General features: G+C 41.6%; 1 protein-coding gene across 1 annotated transcript; it reads right to left on the bottom strand.

The window, feature by feature from the left end:
* Positions 1-2,423: 2,423 nt before the first annotated feature.
* Positions 2,424-9,399, bottom strand: GPR84 (G protein-coupled receptor 84). The gene is made up of 2 exons (XM_034419130.2): positions 9,289-9,399; positions 2,424-5,062 (listed from the first exon to the last, which is right to left on the bottom strand). The coding sequence occupies exon 2, from the start codon at positions 4,988-4,990 to the stop codon at positions 3,836-3,838; it is 1,155 nt and encodes a 384-aa protein (XP_034275021.2). The 5' UTR covers positions 4,991-5,062; positions 9,289-9,399; the 3' UTR covers positions 2,424-3,835.
* Positions 9,400-11,123: the final 1,724 nt, after the last annotated feature.

Raw genomic sequence — 11,123 nt, 5'->3', positions numbered from 1 at the left:
CCAAGTTGTAAGTGAGTTACCAAGCAGCTCAGATCTGGAGCCCCACCCTGGCCTTACTGACAGTCATTTATCCCCCTTTCCACATGCATAGAGTTGTCCTCTTCCTCAAAAGCCATTCCAGCTGTCTTGCTAATCTCAGTTCTTGAGCAATAGGACAGACAACGACACTACACAGGAAGCCATGGTGAAAGTGGATGGGGCCCAAATCCATTCCACCCAAGGCAATTTAAAAAATCATCCGTTATTTTGCTGAAAGCTTAGAGCAAACAAAAAAAGAAAAACAATGACTTAAGCATGCAAACAAGAGCTTCCAACTGTCTGTTTTGCAGTTGGATTCTCAATGGCTGTAATAGATCATTCAGGGTTTCCAAAGGAGAAACAGAGATCATCCTTCATCAAATCATTGCGTAGAATCCTTAGCTAAAAGGTGGCCAGATGCAAAGGAAACTGGGAGGCGGGTGGAGGCAGCAAATATTTCATAACTGGATAGTAGATAGAATTCCAGCAGGTTCTGCTTTTTTCCCCCTCCTCACTTTATGTACCCTTCTTTGCTTCAGTGCACATTGTGTACAGATCTGATCAGGTCTCACTTCAAAAAGGATGTTGCAGCAGAATTGTAGAAATTCTGAAATAACCCACAAAAGCAACCTCTATCCCTCAATGGGCAGAAGCAACTTCCCCATTTGGTTGAAAAAGTAAAAAAAAATAAAAATCAAATCAACTAGAAGAAGAGTCATCTCTGAATCCTTTTGACTGGGCAGCCTTAGTAGTGAAACCTTTTGGCATGTTTAATTCTTTACTTACACATTATATACATACATTGCTGTACTAATAGATGAGGTATTTTGTAAAACATTCTGTCTCGTGTTTTGTCTATTAATCATTAGCATCTCTTTCTGTAGATTAAAAAATAAATAGAAATTCTTTCATCTTTTGTTAGGTGTTGCTACTCTAAGTAGACTTTTTGCATGCCTTCTAATTTCTTCATCTACTGTAACAACAAGGGCACAAAAACTGGGCTCCACATATTTGCACCCACCCGTTCTTTTATTGAAATATTTAAAGCGCCTCAGAGGGAGACCACAGCTGCGATATAAGGATATCTGCAAGAGGGATCTAAAGGCCTTGGGAATGGACACTAACAACTGGGAAACCTTGACCTCCGATCGTTCAGCTTGGGGGCTAAAGACACAGCATGGCCTTCTCCAATTCGAAGAGACACTTGTTCGGCGGGCTGAGGCAAAGAGGCAGTCCCAGAACCAGCGAAATCTGAGGGCTGGGCAGGGGACAGAATGTATCTGCCCTCAGTGTGGAAGGGATTGCCACTCTCGAATTGGCCTTTTTAGTCACATCAGATGCTGTTTTTAGGACCTCTTTCCAGAGCATGATACCATAGACTTTCGAGACTGAAGGATGCCAATATATTGGCTTAGTCAATTTTGATCTTTTCTGACATGAGCAGCACAACCAAAAGACTATTTTTAGATAGATATTAGACAACCCCATCACCCATTGTCTTATCCTTTGAGAGAAAGGTAGAGCAGTCTGATGCGACCAGAATGAACATTAAATTGTAGGCTGATCATGTATATTTTTTAACCTCAAAGTTGACAATCCCATGCTCATCTAAGAAGCGTAGCATATAGCAGTATTTATCGTATATGCTGTCATATTTATATGATAGCAGTATTCCAGTATTTGAGAGGCTGCCACAAAAGAACCAGAGGGCAGGACAAGAAACAATGGATGGAAACTAATCAAGGAGAGAAGGAACCTGGAACTAAGGAGATACTTCCTAATAGTGAAGTCAATCAACCAGTGGAACAGCTTTGCCTTCAGAAGTTGTGGGTGCTTCATCACTAGGGTTTTTAAAGAAGGGACTGGACAATCACTTGTCTGAAATGGTATAGGGTATCCTGCTTGAGCAGGGGGCTGGACTAGAAGACCTCCAAGGTCCCTTCCAGCTATATTCTGATTGATTGAGTATATATCAAAAATGGAAAAATAATTGGCAAATGAACTTCAAAAGTAAGTAAATATTTCTTTACTTAAAGAAATGACCAAAGAAATTTACTTACAAAATGACCGGGGGGGGGGGGGAGCAGTGGGAGCAGGAGCAATTTCCAACTTCTTGCTGACTTCCCCACTGATTTTGCTTATGGGAAGCTGACAGGGAGTGTTGGAAATCATGATCATATGACTGCTGGGATGCTGCAGTGGCCTCAATTTTGCAAATAAAACTGGTCTGGCCATTGTGGAAATTTCAATTTCATAGGAGTAATGTGTTCCAGATATATTTATGCATTCTTTAAGATAGCAGATTTTAGATGGAAAAATAGTTTCAGTATAAGCGCTGTTTGGACCAACGTGAGGGTACAAACAGATAAATACAACGACAATTTTAGTAGTACGTAAATATTACAAAGCACCCTTTATATGTTGTAATGCTTTAGCACACCAACTACATTCAATGAATTACAATCTACAATCCATCATAAAAGGGAGAGCTATGATGAGGGCTAGGGGAAAATAATGAGAGAAAGACTAGATTATTTATTAGGGGTGGCAAATAAATGAACGGTCTCAAAGATTTGTGAGTTTGGATGAGAGATCTAACGGGAGAGAAAATCTTTCTCCAGGGGAGCTTCATTTCTGATGACTGCATAGACCTATGTCATCTTCTTGGCAGCAAAATAGAAGTGGTTTGTCTTTTTTAAAGGATTTTTTTTAGTTTCCAACTCTGGTTGGCAGCCTTGAGATTTTTTTGGGTGGTTTCCCATCCAAGTAATAACTGGATCTATCCTTCATAGCTTTACTGATTACTGAACGACATCTAGATGAAAGAAAGCAAAAGGGGCAGAATAGCTTCATCGGAGGAACTGGAAGATCTTGGAGAGCTGAGGATGGGAGATTTGGCTGAACGTATCTGAAAGATAAGGAAGACTGAAGAGATATGGGCTAAGCCTTAACTATGGCTTTGAATAGAGGCAATCAGTGGTGGGTTGCTACCGGTTTGCCCCGGCTCGTGCAAACTGGTAGCAGTGGCGGCGGCAGCAGCAGCAGGAGGCTCTGTGCAGAAGCGTCCCACGAGCACACCCATGAATAAACCAGTAGCGACTGGTTTTGAAACCCGCCCCTGGAGAGAATATATTTCCTTTCTATTCTAAGGTATAAATATGTTTTCAAAATAGAAGATCCAAGGTCTTTCCAGATAGATAGACAGATAGATAGATAGACCTGGAAAAACTTTTGCATGAAAACCTGTTACTAATGTTCAAATACAAAATTTACCCAGGTATTGTGAAAACAAGGACAAAGAGTTTTTACTTGATCTGGGAGCAGACAGGAGGCTGGAATTTGGGGAGGAGCTCTAGAAGCGAAGTGTTTTTGGCAATGAAACACAAAACAGAAATAATACATAATAATACAAAAATATGTACCATGTACACATGCAACTGGTGTACAGACAATCCATGCCTATTACAAAGAGAGAGCAGGTTGCCCTACCAGACAATGAAGGGCAACATTTGCAGTATTAATGGGAACCTGGCATGGCCAGTTTTTTTCCCTCTTAGATGCAGACCCAAAGTGGAGTTTTCATAGTCTTCAGCTACTCAGACTGAGGTTCAGCCAGTCAATTCTGTTTGATTTACAAAGTCCCCCATTGGCTGCCACAGAAGATGGGATAAAATGCAGTAAAAATAAGAACAGAAGTTAAAACTCCAGGAATTTAGTCCTCGGTGAAAGCGTAGGCAATTTCCTGGCAGTTCCTGGAGAACAAATGATGGTCAGAGAACTTAGCCATGAGGAGAAGGGGTGTACAGTTCCCAACAGGTTAGCGGCAACAGTGGAATTTCTGGGCAAAGTTGTACATCACTCCTTTGTAGGCCTCACGGAACTGCCTGTTCATGGCGGCATAAAGTAAAGGGTTAATACAGCTGTTCAGCCATGTCAGATTGGCAGCAATCACGTGCAGGAGAGTTGGAGCCCGGTTTTTGGCATCAAAGATGTTGATGAGCAAAAAAGGAATATAGCAAAGAACAAAGAACATAAAAACCACAAAGCACATGCGGGTCACTCGCTGGAATTCGGAGTTGCTATCCTTGGATTTGCAGGGGGTCGCTTTCTTTGACGGGATCACAGGCTGGGCCACAGGAGGAGCCGTGCTGCTGTCCAAACTCGGGGGAATGCTGGTCTTAGAAGTTGGCTCAGAGGGCAGACCCTCGCAGGAATGCTGTGAAGCTGCTGCACTGTCCACCCCACTGTCCAGCTCATGGTATTGTCCTGGTATAGTTGAGTTGGTTCCAGCTACATGAGCCTGAGCCCCCTTCAAGCTGGTCTTCTTCAGTTTGTATTGATCCATGGCCTGGGCAGCTTTCTTGACTTTGAGATGGATGAGGAAATAAAAGATGCCAACACAGCTCAGGCCCACCACAAAGTAGAAGCCCAGGAGGATGGTGGTGTAGGGCCTCCCACGGATGCGATGGAAGCTGCAGGTACAGACTTTGGGGACCAAGACATAAACATGCCACAGGGGGGCAAAACTGACAATTCCAATGACCCAGGTCCCCAGAGAAATTAGTATCGCTCCCAAACGGGTGAAGATACGGTCAAAGAGAGCTGTATTGGCAATGAGGAGGTAGCGGCTCACTGCTATGAGACAGAGAGTCAAGATGGAGACCGAGTTGGAGACAAACAGCAGCATCCCAAAGACACGGCAAAAATCAGCTCCCGCCCTCCAGTAGAGATGAAGGTAGGAGTCCACAGAAAAGGGCTGCAAAAAGGTGCAATACAGGATGTCGGCCAAAGTCAAGTTGACAATGAGAATGTTGAAGCGTGTCTGCAGTTTGGTGTCAAGAGCATAGGCCAACAGAGTTAACACATTGCCCACTGTGCCCACTATTGTGACCATAATGCCCCAAGACACTGACATGTAGCGGTAACCAAGAAGGGTTGGGTCATAGCAGGAGAAATTAGCAAGATTTTCCATCTTGGCAGGATGTGGTCCCAACTAGGCCTCCCTCTGGGGGAAAGCTTGGAAGTAACCACAGCAGTATTGGTTCTAGAAAAAAGGAGAGATGGACGGAATTAATCCAAAGCAAGTTCTGATTAACAAAGATGTCAGTGCAGGCATAAGGATTGTCATTCAATATATAATATACACCATGTATAAAATTAAATCAATTCATAGGATTATTTGGCAGAGCCCATCATTAAAGCCAATAGCATAAATACTATTTTGAAAGGGTAAATGTAGTGGAAGATAGAATTCTAAAGATGGGTCTTAGCTTTGGTAACTGAGAACCAACCATCCATTCACAAACAATATGTCTCTGATGACCATATGTGGTTTACTCTGTTTTTAAAATTCAATTTTGAAAATTTTATAAATAAAATTTTCAGTTGGTGTACACTTGGAATAGGTTATAGATATAGAGATAGATAGATAGATGATAGATAGAGATGATAGATAGCTAGAGATAGTTGATAGATAGAGATAGATATATGATAGATAGATGGATAGACGATAGACAATAGATGATAGATTGATAGATATATGATACATAGATAGATAGATAGATATAGATGATAGATAGATGATAGATTGATAGATTGATAGATATATGATAGATAGATAGATATAGATGATAGATATAGATGATAGATAGATGATAGATAGATATAGATGATAGATAGATGATAGATGATAGATTGATAGATTGATAGATTGAGATAGATGATTGATAGATAGAGATAGATAGATAGATAGATAGATGGATAGAAGATAGACAATAGATGATAGATTGATAGATAGATGATAGATAGATAGATAGATAGATAGATAGATAGATATGATAGATAGATAGATAGATAGATAGATAGATAGATAGATAGATAGATAGATAGATAGATAGATAGATAGATAGATCTGGATCCAGATCCAGATTGCTATCTCGGAGCCACTATCAACCAAATGGCTTGTTTATCCGGGGAAGCTTTCACAAAGGTCACACAATTTATTTTTTTTAGAAGAAAATCCTCCCTTAGACAGGGTGGTCAAGTCCATTCAGTTTAAATATATACTGTATTGTGAAGTTATTGTTATATCCTGAAATACTGGGAAACATTTCATGATATAACAGTATCACTTCTAAACACTCTAACAATATTGGTTCCAAACTATCTTTGTTTTTTGGGCTTTCTGCCTATAGATTATTGACACCAAATCGTTTCAGAGGCAGGGTTTGCTATGTGCCTCTACAGTGCCTAGAGAGAAAGGGTTCCCATCTCCTTTTGGAAATTCCAATATGATGATCAAAAGAAGATTAGAAAAATGTTGGAGATCAACAAACAACAAATATTCTGCTAGCCTTTCACAATTGCCATGATTAGATCTATTACAGTACTTATTTTATTTTATGCACATGCACACAAGTACTTACAACTTAATTCCTTTCAGGGAACAGAGATAAAAGTTTTAACCCATTTCTTCTTTCTTATTGGGCTTAATTGGGATATTGGCAGGGAAACTTTTTCAAATTGTTTCCTTTTTTAAATATAATTTTATTAATTGTTGACTTCTCCCAAAGATAAGATTTAAAGAATAACTAAGTGCACCACCCAAACTCTCAAGGGCTCTAGAGTATCATCCTGGCACCTAAAAAAAATAGCAATTTTCATTTAAGAAGCAAAAGCTTTTTAGTGCAGTCTTCTCCAATCTGGTGGCCTTATAGCTCTGATGGACATCTCTCATCATCATCAGTTTGCCTTCAGATATTCAACTGATGACACTTGAAGAACAGTATGTTTGAGATTCAGACAAATGTCTTAATATCCTGAATAGTCTTCCTATGCAATTCTATTAATTTGATTGCCAACAAAATCTCAACCTTTTTGACAAACAGGACCCTTTTGTACTATAGAGCTCTGGTGACAAAATGTTCATTTAAGACTCCCACACCTTTCCTTTCCTTTCCTTTCCTTTCCTTTCCTTTCCTTTCCTTTCCTTTCCTTTCCTTTCCTTTCCTTTCCCTTCCCTTCCCCTCCCCTCCCCTCCCCTCCCCTCCCCTCCCCTCCCCTCCCCTCTCCTCTCCTTTCCTTTCCTTTCCTTTCCTTTCCTTTCCTTTCCCTCCCCTCCCCTCCCCTCCCCTCCCCTCCCCTCCCCTCCCCTCCCCTTCCTTTCCTTTCCTTTCCTTTCCTTTCCTTTCCTTTCCTTTCCTTTCCTTTCCTTTCCCCTTCTTTCCCCTTTCCCCTTTCCTTCCTCTTCCCCTTTCCATCTTTCCTTTCCTGTCATACTTTCTTGTCACTTTCTTGTCACTTGTGGGTTTTTCTCCTTTTTTCTTTATCCATCGAATTCAATGTCCCAGGCAAGGGGGTGTTTGAGAAAAACCTGAACTGTCCAAATTGCCAGTGAATGAATAATTATTAGTTTTATTTTCTTGATTGAAGAGCATTAATCTACCTGGCCGTTTCCATTTCCTATTGTGGAATAGCCTGGATAGTGCTCCATGAAAATTGTTTTCCCTCTTCCCCAAAATTGGGAGGGAGAAGGAAACTGCACTGCCCTCACTCCAGTAGTTCAAAAGTCCTTCTTTCAACCTATTTTATATCAAGAGCTCTTTGGGAATTAGATGGAAATTATCGAGTCAACCCCACACTTTCAGCTGGTCTACCATCAAATTCTATGTTCTCCAGATTGCTGAACTATACAGTATGTCCTATACATCCTCCCCCTTCTTTTCAACAGCCAAACTTCCCCCCATGGCCAAGTCTAAGAGGGATAAAATCTATCACTATAGACTATTTCTGAGTTCTTGTGTGTGACAAAGAAACCAATATATAATACTGAAGGATCCCTGAGTACTGCTGTTATCTCCCCACCCCTTATGAAAATGTATGCTGGGGTGGTTTTTTTTTTTTTTTTTTTTTGTTTTTTTGGTCAGTTGAGGCTTTTTCTCCTTTTTTTGTGACCATTGAATTCAATGTCCTCCAGCATACTTGAACAGGAAGTAAATAGATGAAGTTTCAGCTTCAGGTTTCTGCCTGAAAAATTGTTGGCAAATCTATGTATACATTGTTGAGCGGATGCCAAACCTGATGTGAACAAAGAACTTCAGCTTGTGATGTACTTGCTGGAATTCCCTCTTTTATACAATATTGGGCGATGGAAGGTACCGTGTGCCCATTTCCCTTCAACTGGCTGTGAAGGTGGCGTGTAATGAGGTCAGGAGTAAACAGAACCAGCAAGAATTTGGAGGCTGATACAGGCATGGAAGCTGTTCACTATGGCATCTATTTCTGCTCTCCCCCTACCCCTAAAATTACAGTTATGGTTATTCATGTTATTATTTTACTTTAACAATTTCTTTTCTAATACAAAATGGTGTTTATCCCTAACAACATTAATTAGTGATCACAGGAAGCTATCATTAAGATTTATAATTATGGGATTTAAAATTGCATTACTACACCCTAAATCTCCCACCGGTTTCACCCAGTTCCTGTGTCTTAAGAACATATTAGAATAGAATAGAATAACAGAGTTGGAAGGGAAGTCTTATAGTTCTGCACAGGCAGGAAACCCTACACCACCTCAGACAAATGGTTATCCAACATCTTCTTAAAAATTTCCAGTGTTGAAGCATTCACAACTTCTGCAGGCAAGTTGTTCCACTGATTAATTGTTTTAACTGTCAGGAAATTTCTCCTTAGTTCTAAGTTGCTTCTCTCCTTGATTAGTTTCCACCCATTGCTTCTTGTCCTGCCCTCAGGTGCTTTGGAGAATAGCCTAATTCCCTCTTCTTTCTGGCAGACCCTGAGATATTGGAACACTGCTATCATGTCTCCCCTAGTCCTTCTTTTCATTAAACTAGACATACCCAGTTCTTGCAACCGTTCTTCATATGTTTTAGCCTCCAATCCCCTAATCATCTTTGTTGCTCTTCTCTGCACTCTTTCTAGAGTCTCAACATCTTTTTTACATCGTGGTGACCAAAACTGAATGCAGTATTTTCCAAGTTGATCCCCCAAAATCAACAACCAGTAAGTTTCACAGCAAGAAAATAAGTGTGAACTGGCAACAGGTCACAATTTAAACTGTCATGAAATATTCCAGAGTTGAGGCTGATACATGCAATATCTTCCCACAGACCTTCAGAATTCTATCCACCCAGGAGGCATAGATAGCAGCAAATACATTCACAAAATGAGAGTCACACTGATATTTTCTCATTTTAGTTTTCTCTTGAATATAACTTTCCTTATATGAAGTAAACAAGAATGACTTACTGAGACACACAAGAACCAGATGACTCCAAGCGAATGTTCAACGTCTGCCGCTCCCACAATCTCCACCTTTTTATTTTTTGACAGATATTTATAAAGGTTCCACCCAGGCTTGAATTAGGGAAGGAAAGTCCCAGGTTTCCAAACTCCCTGAAGTAACTTCCTCTTGTGACACTCTTGAAAGCCTGTTCGTTAGACTCTATGTTCTTAGAGAACTTGTCCAGCGCTGGCCCTGGCCTTCAGGAATGCCTCCAGACTCGCCCTCTGCAATTAGTAGTGAGTTTTAAACAAGCCTCAATAAAGATTAAACATTAAACCTAACTTGCCTGGGATGAAGAAGGAGAGAGGCAAGAAAAAAAAAAGAAAGTGCTGCTTCAGTCCAACCAATTTTGTTCATGAGGCCATCAAAGAAACTTGTTGACTTAGGTAGGATGTTACACTTTCTGAGCACAAGGCATATGAAAACTGAAAGGAAGGTACACTCATTGAAGGTTTGCTATCTCAAATGTGCTCCTTTTTTAATTCAGAGTTCAACTTTCCATTTCCCAACCTCAAAGGTAAATGTGTAGCTTCTGCATATTAAAATCCTTTGTGCAGTGGCCTACAGCTTTTTTAATATCATCAGCATTTTATATAATAGGTACAGCTTTGTCCAAAGGATGGTGGGGGTGGGTTCTACTCAGTGGTGAAATCTAAAATTTGTTACTACCGGTTCTGTGGGCGTGGCTTGGTGGGGGGGAGGTAATGTGACGGTGGGCGTGGCCAATTTTTTTTTTTTTTTACTTTTAAAACCATTTTTTACATGTAAAACCATGTAAAAAATGCTTTCAAAAGGCTCTGACGATCCCAGCTGAGTTGCCTGATTGTCAGAAGGTTTTTGAAAAACCCTCTGCCGATCAGGCAACTCAGCTGGGATCGTCAGAGCTTGGATCGTCAGAGCCAGTTTTTTTCTTTTAAATGGCTCTGACGATCCAAGCTGATTTGCCTGATCAACAGGGAACTCAGCTGGGATCGTCAGAGCTTGGCTCGTCAGAGGCATTAAAAAAAAAAAAAGCCTCTGATGATCGCGCGGCTCAGCTGGGCATGGGGGGCGGGGGCAGGGATTTTTGCTACTGGATCTCCAAACTGCCCGCCACCATCGCTACCTACTTGCCCGAGCCGGTCCGAACCAGGAGCATTTCACCCCTGGTTCTACTTACTTTTACTACCGGTTCGCAATGGGACCGCTCACGTGCACAGGTGCACTTCTGCACATGCACAGATTGTCATTTATGACGTCCAGGTGAGTGAGTGGAGCCTCCCACCAGTTTTACTACCGGTTCTATAGAGCCGGACAGAACCGGGAGGAACCCACACTGGTGTGTGTGCGCGTGTGCGTGTGTGTGTGTGTGTGTGTGCATGCCCCTTCAATTCAGTGTTGACACCTGATGAAAAAATCCTAGCAGTTTTCTTGGCAAGATTTTTGGGAAGTGGCTTGCCCTTGCCTCCTTCCTAGGATTGAGGCAGAGTGACTGGCCCAAGGTCATCCAGCCGGCTTCATGTCTAAGGTGAGATTAAAACTCACAGTCTCCCCATTTCTAGTTTCAGGCCTGAACCAGTAGACCAGGGGTGTCAAACTCGATTTCATTGAGGGACGGATCAGGGTTGTGTTTGACCTCAGGGTGCCGGAGTGGGTATGGTCAGGGTGGGCATGGCCAGCTTGACATCACTTGTGTTGGGGGCACCTGTGGTGGCCCAAGCACTCTGCCAGCGAAAACAATCTCCTGAGCTCCGTTTTCTGCTGCGATGGCCTCCTGCAACCCTCTGCCAGCAAAAACGGAGCTCCGAAGGGCCATCTG

The sequence above is a fragment of the Pantherophis guttatus genome, chromosome 2 (genome assembly GCF_059756535.1).
Source record: "Pantherophis guttatus breed Tessera chromosome 2, ASM5975653v1, whole genome shotgun sequence".
In the NCBI taxonomy this organism is placed as follows: Eukaryota; Metazoa; Chordata; class Lepidosauria; order Squamata; family Colubridae; genus Pantherophis; species Pantherophis guttatus.
Note: the sequence above shows the minus strand (reverse complement) of the source record. Positions and strands in the feature narration are given on the sequence as shown.

Coding starts and splice junctions, on each gene's coding strand:
- GPR84 (XM_034419130.2), bottom strand. CDS start 4,990: ATGGAAAATCTTGCTAATTTCTCCTGCTATGACCCAACCCTTCTTGGT.